The 17,421-nt window shown below is 34.6% G+C and overlaps 2 protein-coding genes across 2 annotated transcripts in view; both read left to right on the top strand.

The window, feature by feature from the left end:
• LOC149539484 (uncharacterized) overlaps positions 1-17,421 on the top strand; it is a 49,425-nt gene that overhangs the window by 11,073 nt on the left and 20,931 nt on the right. The window contains exon 2 of the mRNA XM_089800721.1: positions 1,083-1,159. Within this exon, the coding sequence (XP_089656847.1) occupies positions 1,083-1,159 (77 nt within the window). The remainder of the gene's footprint in view (positions 1-1,082; positions 1,160-17,421) is intronic.
• Positions 5,085-8,700, top strand: LOC149539485 (uncharacterized). The gene is made up of 7 exons (XM_089800720.1): positions 5,085-5,205; positions 5,461-6,223; positions 6,369-6,667; positions 6,810-7,207; positions 7,305-7,528; positions 7,639-7,826; positions 7,923-8,700. The coding sequence occupies exons 2-7, from the start codon at positions 5,484-5,486 to the stop codon at positions 8,534-8,536; spliced, it is 2,463 nt and encodes an 820-aa protein (XP_089656846.1). The 5' UTR covers positions 5,085-5,205; positions 5,461-5,483; the 3' UTR covers positions 8,537-8,700.

Here is a 17,421-nt window from a genome sequence, read left to right as displayed (position 1 = left end):
TGCAGAGTTTAGGGTTGACATTATGATTTGGCATTGCTTAAGTTTACAAAAGCTGTTCACCAGTAGACGATCTCTAAAATTTCTGGATTGTCAGAGCATGCGTGGATCTGTTTCTGTTATAGGCCTTTTGATAATCGTAAGACAATGCTTTTACTCTTTTTAGAGGAATTGAAATGCTTCTTTTCTATAGGGTTCATTGTTTTCACTTTCTTCCTCTAGTCCCATTGATTATTTTTGGTTCCTGTTTGTTCATAATTACTTCTCTCTCTCTGCTGAATGGATATTTAGACTGCAGTTTTCCGGGGTGTTGATAAATTCTTTTCACCATCTATAGTATTGTTTGATAACATCAGATGAGTTTAAGGTGGTAAAATGATGCAATGGGTTACAGTATAATGTCAATTGCTGATTTTAAGATTGAATGATTTCATAATGGCATGTTACTACAAGAACTTATCTCTTCATTTGATTTTCTTAGGAGACCTTATCTTGTGTTACCTCAGTCTACCTCTTTTTAATATTCTGTCGCAGTGTTTCTAACACTCAAAATATCTCTCTACTGAATGCATCAAATGCTGGACTCTGCTTTTTGTTTGATGTTTATGCATGCTAGAAGGTTTAAAATACTTTTGCAGCATAAAATATCTAGGAATTATATTGTAGGTATATGCATAATGATCCAGAAATGTAACTAAGGATATTCATCTGTTTTTTGAAAATTGATTCCTGTTGTGCATGAATATTTTTTAATGTATTTATTGTACTGTTTATAAACAGAAATGAGAATATATAATTCTAGAAGCTTTTGATTAGTTGTAGGATAGGATGACCTTTGTGAATCACACCTTTATTAGCCTCATAGAAAATATTCTTGTGTTGCAATTAGATTTTCCATTTGATGAGGGTAAGGATCTTTTTGTTCATATCTGAAGACCTCGAATTTGAACATGTTGGTAGATGATATGTATGCTTGTGAGTCTATTGTATGTCGGTTTCTTAATTTTAGTCTGTAAAGACATACAAGTAATTATAATTAATTCATAATGCTTAACTGTAGTCTGTACTTTTGGTTGGTATCCTAGGCTTCTTTGTTACATTCTGGATAGCAGCTGTGATGATCAAGTCAAATGATATTCTGCGCAAGCAGACAGCTTTGAAGGTAATTCTTTTGAAACCTATACTTAGTTAAGGCATGTATGATGCATTTACAGGTGCCTTGCAATCTCCAAATTTGCACTGTTTTGTTTTTCTTATCTCTATATGCTTGATATCTGGCATCTTTGAGTACAATCTACCTTGGACAAAAGGAACAGACCTGAAGGAGCAGTACTCTAGCAACTGCCAGATCTGATGCCGACCTGTCATTTATTTGAAATTTCTATTTGTTGATATTTTTGGTAATAGTTGGAGTATTTTTTGAATTGTATCTTTTGAGTACCATTTGTCGAATGAAATCTTTGGTAGTTGCTAGATTTTTTTGTAATTGCATATTTCAAATTCTAAGTGAATTCATGTTGCTGGTCTTTATTTTGTCATGGACCTTAAGACTTTCTTTTAACTTCCAAATGACAGTGGCAGCTGATGCATTAATTTTGAGTCCGAAAATTCTGTTGCTTATAAAGCTTTAAGCTCAAGTTTTGAAAACTCCTGGTGTATAATCCTGCAAGAGAACCCAAGATAAATTAACCTATAATGTTACTAAGTTTGCTAAGCATTTTTTTTTTTGAAAGATCAAAATAATCATAGAAATAACAAAGTGGAAGCAATAAGTCAAATGCACATCACATACATACATAAGCGATACAAGAACAGTTGCATATCTGAACGGTTCCATAATGTTGAATCACACACATAAGCTTGATGGTTTCAGTTTGATAAATAAGCAAAGTTCATGACATAGAATAACCACATGTACGAGATCACATAAAAGAATATAAAAGGTACATAAGGTGCCACAGGTTATAATCAGATTGCATAATCATCCTTTGCACATGCTGGAGGGTATGAAATGCTAGAAGAATATACATCATGATAAGATATAACATCCCGTAGAATCTCAAATAACCAAATAACAAAATACCAGAATATGACCATATAACATAATCAAAAGAGAATGGAACATCTGCAACAAGGTGCATCCAACATTGGTGTCCAATTGTCAGAGCTCATTGGCAAAAGAATCACTACCACCCGACCTTGTGGAACCTAAATGGTCCACTCCCATTGTGCTGAGGAGATAATCTGGTAGGAAGATTAATTCCAAGCAATCAAATTTTATTCAAATAATCTTTTTTTTTTCAAACCTTAGCTATGAATTTATTTCCTGAATTCTAGCTTTCTCATATGGAATTTGATCTGGTTTTCTTACAAATATTTTAATAACAAAGATTTGTAGGAAGAGTTTCAATTTCCAACAAGTTTCATTTAACAATATCTATGCAAGAACCCATAGTTATTCCACCGTGAATTTCAATCTTTGCAAACATGAAGAATACATAAATCTCAAAAGATTTTCTACAATGGTATCTACAAACCCTACCTCAATGTGATGCTATCAATCTGGTGATTCCATTGTGCTTGCAAAATTTACGTTTCCTAAGCTTTAAGAAATTCTCGTCTTGCAAGTCCAAAATTGCTTCTCCAAACCTTTGTGTGGGGAAATGTGCTAAAACCCCATAATAAAGGCTCTAACCCTACTTAGTGTTTTTAGTTTCCTAATTTGCAAAAGCCTCACTTATTAATTGTTTTTATTTGTTTATTTATTTAATGCACACTTAGTGCCTTTTAATTAAAATAGTACTTTATTTTTTTTTATTCTCACTTCATTTAATTTAGCAAGATGTTTTTAGAAAACATAACTATAATTATTTTGACCAATAATAATATGTAAAGCTCATTATTTAAATGCAACTTCTAAATTAATTATTTTTCAATTTAATAATAATTACGCAAAATTTAGCCGTAGCAATTTTAATTGCTTTTAATTTCTTAGACTTCTCTTAATTAAGTCTTTAAAATTTAACTCTTTTATGTAATTAATTTCCAATTAAATTTGATAAGATATAATAATCTTTCCTCTCCAAAAATTCTTATTTAATTAATTAATTAAATTAATTTCCTTGGCTGACTAATTACACTTGAAATCACAAGATGCACCACATATTTCAATAAGAAAACTTGACTAAAAGCCAAAGAACGAAAATCAAACTCAAGATAAAGTTCTCGAATTCACGTCACCTTGATGAGTTCAGAAGGGTAGAGAAATTAGATACTCGTCCTTTATCTTAGGACAAAATAGGCTCGGGTTCAGGATTTGGACTTGAGAACTATCTCCCCTCTTTTACATTGAGATATTGTGATAGGGCACGCTTATCTTGGCAATTTAGGGAAGTCGATGCTTGGTACTTGCAACCTGCATAAAAGACGACATTTACATATGCATAGATATCTAAACTAAATAAGCAATGGCGGGGAGGCATACATTGTGTAGATCCCGACTCTCAGGTCACTACGACTCCCTCCCTCAACCACATCAGATACGTTAATCGTAAAGTAAAACGTACATGTACAACATACACATGCAAGTATAGGTAAGTAGCCATAATCTATATATAAACATCATCATGAACATAATTGTAGTCATTATATGAAAGCATTTAAAACAACATCATGAAAGGAATAATTATGAACCACAATAACGCATGCAATATCTCAAGTATGAAGTAGCTCATCAAATATATGATCAAATCATGAAAATAATATCAACCGACCATGTAACTAGGTACCACTAAATTAAATCACATAATCATGAAAACTGGCCTAAAAGAATTCGGCAATATAACTGAAAGCAAATTGGGGTAGGCACTACACTTGGAATGTGTCTAAAGACTATTCCCAAATGTTAAAGGTTAATGAAAAGAGTGGTCATTTAAAATATATATCAAAAAATGCTAGACTAGGTGTTAGAAAAAGAAAGTTACAAGAAGTGGTCCAATGTGTGAGCTTTGGCTTGAATTTATTGTTTATAGTATAACAATTATAAACTGTGTGATGAGCTTTCACATGCATTAGTTGGCAACTGCTCACATGTGTAGTGATATACCACAAACACATTAACAAGTTTTATTTGAATTTTTGGTGAATACACATTTTCCTATGTACCCCGAGGATGCATCTCCACTTGAAAAGCTAAGGTTTCCGAGATAGGGAAATCCCCTCGCTGTCCCCAATTAGGCAAAAAATGCAAGGGACGTCCAACTGGTATGGAAAGGGGATGTCCAAAAGTCCCCTGATCGTATCGAGGATGACCAATCGTCCTCGTTTTTTGTGAAGCTTAAATTTCTTTTTTAAAAACAAAAAACTTTATTTTGTTTGTCCCTACTTGGTTGTCCAGTAGGCTCTGCCCCTCCAAATGCCCTAAAAGGTAAAAAAAGACCACATTGTGGTTTTTTTGTCATTTGTTTGATTTTGCTTGTGAAGTTGGAGTGCGTTGTAGCTGGCTGGGTTTTAATTTTGCAAGAAGAGGAGGTGATTTTTTTGCTTCCAATAGCTTGAGCAGCAGTCTGCTTCATTTTTCTATATTTTGTTTTCTATGTTGAACTTGAACATGATGATGAAACTTTAGGGCAGCCCTCTAGCCTTTGGGCATATTTAGATTTTCAGATTTTTATGATATTGTTCACTGCTAAACTTATATTTAAATATTTTTGTTCACATATTGATATGCATATTGACAATTAAGTACTGAAAATAGTTATTATTTCTTAGATGGCATTCAAATGGTGTATGTTAAGGTTCGATAATGTTTAAATCATAGATGGAAAACTCGCCGAGTTTTTAAAACTCGTCGAGTTTTTAAAACTCGTCGAGTTTCCTAGCTCGGCGAGTTTTTAACCAGTTAACTCGCCGATTTAAAAACTCGGCAATCGGGTAAAAACTCGCCGAGTAATCGGCGAGTACTCGGCAAAAACTCGGCGAGTTTTTCCTAAAAACTCGCGATTTACTGGTGAACGCGGCCTGTGACGGATTTAAGCGGCAGTGAGTGTGTTTTTTCTCATTCTTTCTTGTATTTGCATTGTTTAGAACCTTGAGGAGTGAAGAGAAGAAGGTTTGGAGGCATTCTTGGCTGATTGCAAGTGATTCAAGGCGGATTTGAGTGGATTGTAGAGGATTCTAACCGATTTTAGAAGACAAATTTCTTTCCAGGTACGTTCATCTTATCATAGTTTGAAAACTTTTTATAGTTTTATAACAAATGTTCTTTTGTTTTTGTTGTTTTTTGTAAATGTTTTCAAATCATTTAAAATCATTTTGGATCATATGAAACCCTAGCTTCTAAGGATATGGTTGAAGTTTGTTGTTTGCTAAGGATATGGTTCAAGTTTGAAGTTTGAATCATTTGAAACCCTAGCTTCTAAGTTCTAACTTTGTTTATTCATTTCTCTATATATTTATGTGTAGGGCAGCGGTCAACCATTAAAAAAATGACAAACCCACAAGAAGAGTGGCCACAAACACCATGCCCATCTGGATATATAGGCACTCGACCTAAAAATGCAAGAGATAAGGCATGGCGGTATGCCTATGAAGCTCCAAATCCAAATGATATTGGGAAGGTGATATGCATTCCCTGTGAGAGAATTATTTCTGGAGGCATAAACCGCCTCAAATACCACCTTGCAGGCATAAAGAAACATGACTCAAATCCTTGTCTCAAGGTAACTGATGAAGAAAAAAGATTCATCCATGCCCTACTTGCAGCTGCTGAAGAGAAAAAATTGAATAGGGAGAGGGCAAAAATAGCTATGAGGGCAGCCATAGCTGAATCTGAAGGAGCTCCTTTTGATATGCAAGAGGAAGAAGAAGCACTTGAGAACATACCAAGATCTCTTCGTGGCCCACGGATCCGCAAACAAAATTTCTCTTTTACCGGTTCCACTTCTTCTACATCTCCTACTTCTTCATCATCACCATCCAGATCCCCATTAGGGATAGGTGGTTATTTTGTGCCCAGGAACACACCTGGAGCACAGCCATCATTAGAGGGCACTGCATGGTTTAAGGAGGTGCATGAGCAAACTGATATTGCAGCAGCTGATTTTTGGTTTTTCAACAATATCTCAATGAATGCCGCTGATAGTCCCTATTGGGTCAATATGGTGAATGCAATGACAATATCAGGCAAAGGGTACAAGCCACCTCATCGCAAGGATATGAGTGAAAGGTTAGTATTTTACTATTTAGTAATTGTAAATAATTGAGATTCACTTTAGTTCATTGTTATATTTTAAATCTTAATTGTTATAACTTATTTCCTAATTTTTTACTAACACTTACACTTTATTTAATATTACACTTAAATTTTGTAGGTTGCTTGACAAAGCGGTTGGTAGGGCAAGATTGTTGATAGAAGACCAAAAGAAAGAGTGGAAGAAGTATGGCTGCACCATTTTATTTGATGGGTGGATAGATGGAAGAAGTAGAACCATTATTAACTTCTTGATTGCTTGCAAAGATGATGTGGTGTTTTGGAAATCTGTCGATGCTTCCAACAAAGTGAAAAATGCAGCCACATTGGCTTTAATGTTGGAGAATGTTGTCATGGAGGTGGGAATAGAGAATGTGGTGCAAATAATCACAGATAATGCAACAGCATATGTGGCAGCAGGTAGATTTAATTTTTTATATTTGAATCAATATGAATCATGAATGTAATGCTATGGTATTATTCAATTTAGATTTGATGTAATTTGTAAATACTAAATATGGAAAGTTTGTTACTGATTATTGATTTTTTGCTAATCTTTTAGGTAGAATCCTCCAAGAGAGGCATCCCACACTTTTTTGGTCACCTTGTGCAGCACATGTCCTTGACCTTCTTTTGGAGGACATAGGAAAACTTGATTGGGTGAGTCCAGTTGTGGAAGATGCTAGGCGAGTCACGAAATATATCTATAATCACCCATGGGTTCTCAGTTTGATGAGAAAAGCCACTAAAGGCAAAGATTTGATGAGACCTGCTATGACAAGGTTTGCAACGGCCTTCTTGACGTTGCAAAGTATTCTTGACCACATATTGGCTTTGAAGCAAATGTTTGTGTGTGCTGATTGGGTTGCTTCACCTTACTCAAAGAAGCCCGAAGGAGAAGCTGTGGCACGAATAGTCTTTGATGATAGCTTTTTTGCAAAGGCTAAGGAGATTGTGGAGGTAACTTCATTATATTTTTAGTGTATTCAAGTTTCATTTTCAATTCATAACTTACTATGTTATTAACTAATTTGTATTTTTCAAATTTCAAATGTAGATGTCTCTGCCCCTGGTTCTAGTCTTGCGCACATGTGATGGGCAGCAATCCCCAATGGGAGGTCTTTATGAGGCCATGGATAGGGCGAAAGAGGCTGTTAGAAGTTACTATCACGGGGACAGTCTCAGATTTGACCCCATTTGGGAAATAATTGATAGGAGGTGGAACAATATGCTCCACCAACCTATTCATGCAGCAGGCTACTTCCTCAATCCCAAATTCAGGTACTATGATAATTGATTGTCCTTGAAGTTGGGATTTTAATAAGTCTTTATTTTACTTTACTTTTTAAGGTTGTGTAGTAAGACTTGATATCATTTTCTATTTGTTTTAGGGCTGATGATTCCTACTCAGATCCTGATGGAGAGGTCATGGAAGGTCTCTCTAAATGCATTGAGAGAATGATATCAAGTGAAGAGGAGAGAGACCTTATTGTGACCGAACAACAAATCTATGTGGAGTCAAGGGGTCCTTTGTTCTCTTTTATGCTAGCAAAGAGAGCAAGATCTACTCAAGCACCAGGTAAAGCGTCAAACTTTAAAACTTTTGCTAATTGATAAGTTGTGCTTCTGATTTTATTTTTTATTGCTTTGTAACTTTTTAAATTTTGTTTTGCAGATGCTTGGTGGGCAAGTTGGGGTGGCAATACCCCCAATTTAAGGAAATTTGCTCTCAGAGTCCTATCCCAACCTTGTAGCTCATCCCATTGTGAGCGCAATTGGAGCTTATTTGAGTCCATCCATACAAAGAAAAGAAACAAAATGACTCAAAAACGGCTTAATGACCTTGTTTATGTGCACTATAATCTTAAGTTGCGCATAAAAAAGTCACAGCTCTTAGAACTACCTGGTCCGCTTGATCTAGATGAGATAGATCCTTATTCTGATTGGATAGCACAGGAGCCAAGTCCATTGTTTACACCAGATGAGATCGCTGATTTGGAGAGGCAGGCCATGGAGGGGGAGGCTGACACTGATTTTCAGTTCACTATGGATGACATTGAGGATGAGGACGAGGATGATGATGATTCAGGCGTGGATCAGGCATTACCATTAGGAGGAGATGCATCCTCTTCTAGGACGCTGAGCCAGTCAGTAGGGACGTCGAGCGAGGGGGCACAGCCACAGAGTTCACAGTCACGCAGCTCACGCCCTATCCCAGTGCAGGGCACTTCTTCTAGGACTAGACCCCCTCGCTTTCCTACTAGTGCAAGTGGAAAGAGGAAGATGTGATTGACATTGTATTGATGTATTTAGACTTTTAGTATTTACTTTTAGTTTGACAGATTGAAACTATTTAGTAATTTACTATTTTGCTTCCTACCATGAGCATTCTGCATGAGAATGCAATTTTGTACGCATTATGCATTTATATATATCTAAACTTTGTTTCTTTCTTTTGTATTGTCTTTAATTAACTTATTAGATGCATCTTCTCATTAAATTTTGCAAAATAAATGTATTTTTAATTAAATTTCAGCGGTTTTTTAGGTTCTCGAGTTTTTCCGGAGTTTTTTTTTTAAATCGCCGAGTTTTTCCCGATTAAACTTTTGGGGGGCTTGGCAAGTTTTTGCATTTGGCGAGTTTTCCAACTATGGTTTAAATGACATGCTTTATGCTTAGTTTCATATGAATGATATGTATATTTGCAAATTTCAGTGTACATTTGCAAATTTCCCTATATATATAGCTGTCCCCGTCTTCCGTCTCCTCCCCGTATCCAAAACTACCAAAAAAATTTGCTGTCCTAGAAACCCATCCCACCATCCCTATCCCGAAAACTCAGGGGAACATAGACATTTTTCATAAGCTTTTGAAGCCAAATAAGATGTCTTGTGTGATTTTGATTATTTAGATACCCCTTGGATGCTAAGTATGGTTTGTTTGATCTTCCCGATATAGAAGATGTAAGTGGTTTATGCTAGTATTTTCCATGGGTCACCACAAGCTGTTGCAATATGTGACATTCATGAGTATTCAATGCTAAAATAGTTCCTTTTGAAATTAAGGCCCTACTTCCAGGTCTATTTGTAACATGGTTGACAAATTTATGGTGTAAGAAATGAATGAATTGGATCTCAAGATGTTGGTGACTATTTATAATTTTATTTGGACTATCATTTTGGTGTTATCTACTTAATAATTATTTTGCTTGAGTTGGATAAAGTGTGAATTAAGTTGTGTTAGATTATTTTAGTACAACCGTCCATTTTGAAATATTAATCACTGTTTGTGGCCAAATGAATGTCAACAAGTGTTTGGGCGAGTTGTAATCATGGAATAATCAAGAGTTAGTAGAGGGGTATTGGTGGCTATGTACATAGCTAAAAAAATAGGGCAAAAAAGTGGTAGTTAAAGATTATTAGTTTTGTCTGTTTGGCGAAATCTTGGCATACTAAAAACTACATAAATTTGTAAACTGAACTCAAATAGCATTGAAATGCTGAACTTAGAGATTTCAAAGTTATTTTTGTATTAGTTTTTGATCGAAATAAATTGCACTGCACGTTGCCTCTTTGGGGAACATTGCAATAACATTAATCAATGGACAATTTCTGATATCTTTACATCCATTGATACAATAGAAACACTTGAATCAATCAAGAATCTCTAATTAGTTGAAGGGAGGTCTATATTAGTCTGCTCTCTTTGCAATATGGTGGTACGCACCTTTTCATACCCATGGCTTGTGTAACCACCTGGTGCACTATTGTCTGGATTATTAGCCTTCTTGTTGACCCCAACATGGCTGTTGGAAGGACAATGGTATTGGTTAAAGGTTTGCCTGATGCTCTATATCTCTACATCTCTTTCTGGTCTTGTGTCCTTTCTTTTTCTCCCTCTGTGTCTTCCTTTTATGGTGTTTTGGAAGACAAATTTCAGTCTGCGCTGAAATATCTTGGTTGCATCTGAGATCAAGCTTTTATTGATGCTAATTATATATCTATTCATCTCTGTTTTATTGTTTATGATTATATCTTATCTATTACCTATTTAATTATTTATTATCTACTTATCATTTATTATTAATTTAGCTGTTTATTACTATTTGTTTATAGTTTATTGTATTATTGTTTATTATTATTTTTTAATATTTTTATTGTTTATCCATACTATAATTAAATTCTATTATTATTTAGTTATTAATATATAATATCAATGTTTTGTTATTAATATTATTGTTTATCTGTACTATAATTACATTCTATTATCATTTAATTATTAATATATAATATATCAATGTTATATTAATAATATAATTAATTTGGTTGAAAGGCAGGTGCGTAGCTCTGTAAAAGTTGTAATAATAAATTATATTATGCTTTATTATTATATATTCATTTTATTAACTTATTTTTATTATTAATTATTAAATTTTATTCTAGAAATGGAGACATTACATATTATCCTCTAATGTTATCAAGTATTGCGGCATATTTCCTATTATATTATTTTCTTGTGCATGTTGTTTGTTACAAGTTGTACTAGAGCATGTTCTAGGCATTTGAAAGTTTTTTTGCTTTTTATTTAGGTCAAATTGTATAGCTCATATCTCTAATCTCACTCAGTTCGGTAATTTTTTAATAATTTTTTGGAGTGTTGATCAATCATATTAAAGAAACAAGGCAAATTTATTTAATTTTATTTAGGTGAAATTGTGGAGCTCCTATCTCATTCAAATTGGTGATTTTTTTTTGAATTCTTAGAGGGTTCATCAAGGGCATATTGAAGCTGCTATATGGTCAAGATTTGAGGTTGTTTTGGAAACATCATGGTGGTGGCTACAACAGAAGGCAAAAATAATGAATCTAGTATGCGACAAAGGAAAATTTGAACCAATTAGTTCCATCAAAATTTTCTGTCCTAGATAGGCAGTGATTATAGCAAGGTAGAGGAAAAGTTTTTGGTCAATAGCTGGCAAGGGTTTACATACTAGATGGAAGCACCTCTACATAGATTGATAGCAACAAAAAGAAGAGAAAAGAGCAATTTTTTGTTTTGTTTTAACTATGCTAGTAGATATAGTCAAGGACATATATGTATTGAAAATAAATTATTCTACATCGAAGGGCCAAGTGAGGAAGTAGAAAATGAAGAAGCGTAGAAAAGGAAGAAGCAATGTTAAAGAGATAATGAGGCAATGATAGATGGTGAGATATCCACCAAGCCATTTCTTCTTATACATTTTCTAGTGTTACATCCATCAATCTCAAGGTAGTGCATTTTTTGAAGAAAGAACAATAGTTTTGATAGATTGAGGAAGTCCTCACAACTTCATCAATAAGATGTTAGTTACCTTCTTTTTTTAATGTATCTAGCTCCAAACTTTCAGGTCTTGATTGTAGATGGGGGTACTATTAATTGTTTAGGCAAGTGCCATAACATTAAATTGCACATGGGATGTTCATATTATTGACTTGATTGCTTGTATTTTTTATTTATGGTTGCAACGTATATTGTGCTGGATGTTCAATGGCTTACTATAGTGGGTACAATTGAGATGAACTACGAGTGGGGAGATGGGTTTGTGGTCTACTTTTCATTAGAAGCGTAATGCTCAAAGGATTCTACATCACTAGCTCTACAATAAATGCTAGATAGTTTTGGAGAGAAACCAAGATGATTATCTCTTAAAAGAGATCATGATCATGTCATTCAATTAGTCTTGTTGAGCCAAGCTCACAACATGAAGATTGTAGGTATTTATATGTAAAAATAAGTGAGATTGTGAGGATGCTAGAGGTGATCCTAGGGGCTTGTATTTACTAAGCATAGTTGGAGTGCTTGCTTCTCTCTAGTGCCAATGACATGGAAGAAAGATGACACTCACGACATAGAGGATGTGTCCTAAGTATTGAGAGCTCCACAAACGCAACATAAAAGATACGTTTGCCATTCTGATAGTTGATGGTTTATTAGAAGAGCTTAATGGTACAACTTTTTTTTTTCATAAATTGGTCTTTGTCTCGGTTATTGTCTTATCATATTTAAAGACGAGGATGTAGATAAGCAACTTTTTTGAATCTATAGAGGCAGCATGGATGAACACTTGGAATGTGTAAATTAGATGTTAAGACTCTAGTAAAAATAACTACTACTCTATGCTAAGCTGTCCAAGTGTGTGTTTGGAATTGAAAAATTGTAGTACCCAACTCATTGTTTTACATGGAGTCAAGGTGGACTTTGATGAAATTAAGGCCATTAAAGAATGGAAAAATACTTAGCAATGTTAAGAACCTACAAGGTTTCTTAGGGCTTATGGGTTACTATCATCCATTTGTAAAGTATTATGGTAGCATAACATGATCACCTATAATATTGACTATTTAGAAGGATTCCTCCTAATGAATTGATGCAACCACTAGAGCATTTGAGGAGATAAAGGAAGTCATGTGCACAACCCAATTCTAGCTACCTCATATTTTTCTCAAACATTCATCGAGGAGTGTGATTCATTTGGACATGTAATAGAAGTAATGCTTATTGATGAAGATCCATAACTTTTGAGAGTAACCTGCCTCCATTTGAGAAATATTGTTGAGAGATAGTCACTAATGTCAAAAATATATAGTCAAACATATGGTGATCAGTTCTAAAAATAGGCTACAGGAATGAGGTTCTAAGCATGAAATGATTATGGTAAAGGTCGATAGGAACAATTCAGTACCAAAAATCATTCACATATAAGAAGGTACTGTTATGAACATATTGCAGAAAAACAGTGATTTCGTATGAGAAGACACCTCTTGAAACAAGCATGTTTGATAAGCTTACATACAGACAACGAAGGATATTTGACATCAACAAAGAGATTCCATATGACCTTGAAGAAGTGCAGTCTGCTATTAAGGCAGAGATATGGGAGGAAAAATAATCTATGAGCAGAATCGATATCTATGACAGTTTCAGCGACTATATGATGACATGGTGGCAATATTCATAAGCCAACGTCATTATTTAAGATTAGTTTTTTATCCAAGCTACCATAAAAGGCATTGAAATGGTTGTAGATATACAGAAAAGAAATTGTAGTAATGAACTTCGATAATGTCTTCTTTAGGATTTGGGGAATTACAACAGACAGGCTTATTGAGGGGCCAGAATGAAAGGTCAAATTGGCATATCCATTACGAAGGGCATCAACTGAAGTTGGATTGGCATTGACATCACATTTGTTGAAGTGGTTTGAGAATGCCGATATTGAATATTATACTCAAATATCCATGGTCCCCTGTAATTCTCTTTCACGAACAATTTTTACCAGGTTTGATGATAATGAGCTTTATGTTTATGAGAGATGACTACAACTTCTGCACCGACTTCACGTTCTACTTGGTGGAAGGGAAGACAAAGAGGTGATGAGTGGATGTGATACATCAACACTGTCATTAAAATATCTTCCAGATGCATCTTGGGTTGCTCGCAAAATCATTTCTGTATGGAACTTGGAGACAACCATGATGAAGAACTCGTGCATTGATATTACCTGTGTAGTGATGATGGAGAAGAGAGCTGGCACTAAATTATATAAAACTCGACATACGTCAGATGTCCGTATGCCGTCAAACACTCAGAAGTGATCGTCGGGAGTCTTCTCTATTAAATAGAGAGCTGGAAAAATTTAAAGTGGTCATGTGGACAAAACAAGTGGGGAAAAAAAATGCCCACTATGTGAAAGAGTTCAACCCAATGTGGTGCCATGAGATTAAAGATTACCTTTGTGTAGATGTGAAAGGTAAATATACGCTGTTAATGGAGCAGTTACAAACGGGATCCCATCATTTACGGTGTGAGATGGGGAGGTGGACGGTGCCCATTATCTACGGTAGTAAAGGATGTGTGGAAATGGAATGACACTTCATCTTTGAGTGTGCAGCATACCAAGACATCCAGGAGCGGTTCAAGGACAACTTGAGGGAGGGCCAATTACACCAGATTTTTGAGGAAACAAGACTACATAAAACAACGAGCTTCTTAATGCAAATCCATAACAAGCAGGTTGACATTGAAAAGAACATGAAAAGGGTCCCATAGGCTGGCTAGTCTCGTGGACGTCATTAAAATACCTTCATTCATTTATTCAATATATAGAGTGAATGTTTTGGCAGTACATAATGCATACAACGAATGATATGGTGCCGTCTATAGACTTCAGAATTAAAACCAAGTCAGCAAGTAATAAAAAACCAGATAGCATATATTAACAGCAAAAGAACAAAGCTAGATTAAATATGACTTCCATAATATAAAGAATATTAAAAGATTTTAATAATAAAAGAAAATAATCATACATATACGCAGGCTTAGTCAGAGTTCACGCTGTACAAAGCAGCCAAATTGAACGGCAAGACAATTATCAGCCAGTTCAATCAGAAGTTTGCCAAAAATGTGTGAAACGGATATAGAGCCTGATAACTTCAGAATATCGAGTCAATACTGATTTGTCATCAACAAGGGAATCGTAAGGAAGAGCTGTGAACTGTTTGTCTAAAAATGCCAGAGATTGTCTGCAGAGTATATATTCCACAAGTTATGCTGGGAACGATTTGATTAGCATGAAGGAAAAGCAGAAAAGTTGCTTCTATCTGTGCTAGAAGAGTATGGTTGATATGAAACCCAATTTCGTTTGGAAGTATTCTACAGCTTTGATGAAACATTTGCCAAAATTCGAAGTCAAAGAATTTAGAAGGCTGTTACCAAAATCTAACAGGGGTGATTCACTAGAAATAATATGAAGTATAAATTATAAACTCTGCAATGGTTATAGCAAACTACGCCACCAATAATAAGCCAATGATATTAATAAATTCTTTGCATTATTATCATCAAAACTTACGGCTACAAGGGGCCATGTGGTTAAGATTTAGAATGATATATTAACATAATTTAAAAATAGGAAGGTGCGATTTATTTGTGAAGAAGACATGACTTTTGGATTTGAAAAGTCATCCTCTTTTATTTATCAAGTATAGATAAGAAGCAGTGGTGAACGAAGATGAGATATTCGAAAAATATATTCGACAAGAAAAGGTATTTTATATTCATTTGTATGGAGGGATAGGTAGTTTTAATATGGTTTTGTAATACAAAATTCAAATATAATATTGTAATGATAAATAAAAAGCCTTTTGTTTATATTTAAGGCATGGAGATTTAAACTGCAGTTGATTCATCCTTTATAATCTTTTTAAAATTCCGTAAACAATTTAAATGTCAGATAAGTGGTCAGGGTCATTTATGGCATTTTAAATTTGATCATCCTAGATATAGTGAAATATTAAATTGTTTCCATATCTATGTCCAGTTTGTTTCCCTACCTTAGGAGTTAAAGTACAATTTGGACTAGTTTAAAATTGCGTATATATACTTGATCTGTCGTGTCTAATTTATTAAATTTTTTAGTGTTCAAGTGCATAGAGCTTTATAAAGTTGTATGTGATATTCTTCATTGTAGTTCACTCTGTTGCTTGGATGAGCAGAGGCACTAGTCTTTTTATTATTGAAGTCAGAAAATCTACGTCTTCCTTCTTACAAGCTTTAAATCCATTATTGACAAATATTATACAAAACATTTAATTAATTCAAGCACTCAACATTCAATTTCATTTTGATTGAGTTTGAGGACCTTGCCAACCAGAGAACTCACAAAGTTAAATTCCCTATAGAAAAGCTTTGAACAAGGCAGTCAACATTTGATGTGAAGGTCTACCCGCCTAGGTGTAGTAATTGAAGTCATTCCCGTTCGTTGGCCAAAATTGATTGTGGAATCCTATTGGAGAATTGGCAAGCTCTTGGATTTTCCATCTATGGTTTTGGGAACCAGTAGATTGGTGATGGGAAAAATTGCTTGCAACAAGTGCTATGAAGTTCCCCAAAATTTCAGATTTTGCAAACCAGAATTAGTAAGTAGTTGTATCAGTTTTGTTTTGAAACGTACTTTGTTGGAAGTAAGAACCCGAATGATCAACAAATCAACATTTTCCTCAAAAGAGGTGGTGTCTCTATTCAATAAAATTTTAGTTGGTAGCTTTGCTGAGGGAAAAAACTCAGAAGGAAATGATTTGATCATGTACTATGGAGAATATGTATTATGAATAGGAAGGGGATCTACGTTACACTATGGAGGGAGCATACATACACCCCTTAGATGCATTTTTCAATTTGGAAATATATGAAGGTGAATCCACATAACATTTGTTTATATAGATGATGAAGATTTTTTGGGAAGTACCTTCAAACATCACGCCTTCACACATGGAATTCATAAGAAAAGTTCATGAGTTGGGAAATCTCACCAGATGACTCGGATATGATGCTTCTCTTTTAAATATTAGAAGAAGATGATGAAAGTCCAAGTTATATGTCTCCTTTGGATGCATATTTGAACTTAGAAAAACAAGAATAAGAATATGCAGTCCAATTCTTCATGAAGATGTTTAATGCCTATTAAGAAATACCTTTAGAATGGAGACCTTTATCCTCTGATCTTCTCAATAGAATGCAAGAATTAGGCCTCTTATATGATCATCAATTTCTTATCTTTTTAAAACTTATGGATAATGAATTGGTTGCAGAGGAAAATGAATGCAAGACTGAAGTAATATATGAGTCAAGTGAGGTTTCAAATTTGAATGGAGAAGAAAATTTTGGCCATTTTGAAGAGGAATCTGCCCATCATGACATTTGTATGACAACAGATGACAACAAATGTAGAAATGAAGAGGATGATTCTCGTAGTGTGGAAGAAATTTCAGCCTTGTTAGATTTAGAATATTAGAAACATGTTCAAAGACATGGTCCAAATTTTTCCTTAATTCACCACAGTGAACAAGTTGATGGATCAGTGCATTCTCAAGGGGTACTGGATGAAGGAGATAGTAATTCACAGGAATCATATAGCAAAGATGAACTAGATCTGCATACAATGTATGAACTTGAGGAAGTTTCAGGAGATTATGAAGATATTAGCATTGTTGATGAAACATTTGATGATCCAAATGAAAGCTCGCATAAAGGCATGCTTGAATTCTCTATGTTCTTGAATCCGTTGTTTGAAGAGGAAGCGGATGACGATATGTCTGATTTCTCGTTATTCTTGAATCCATTGTTTGAAGAAG

The sequence above is a fragment of the Cupressus sempervirens genome, chromosome 9 (assembly GCF_028749045.1).
Source record: "Cupressus sempervirens isolate cs-2001-9-10 chromosome 9, ASM2874904v1, whole genome shotgun sequence".
NCBI classification, from domain to species: domain Eukaryota; kingdom Viridiplantae; phylum Streptophyta; class Pinopsida; order Cupressales; family Cupressaceae; genus Cupressus; species Cupressus sempervirens.
The sequence above is the reverse complement of the archived record's forward strand: the minus strand, read 5'-3'. Positions and strand labels throughout refer to the sequence as shown.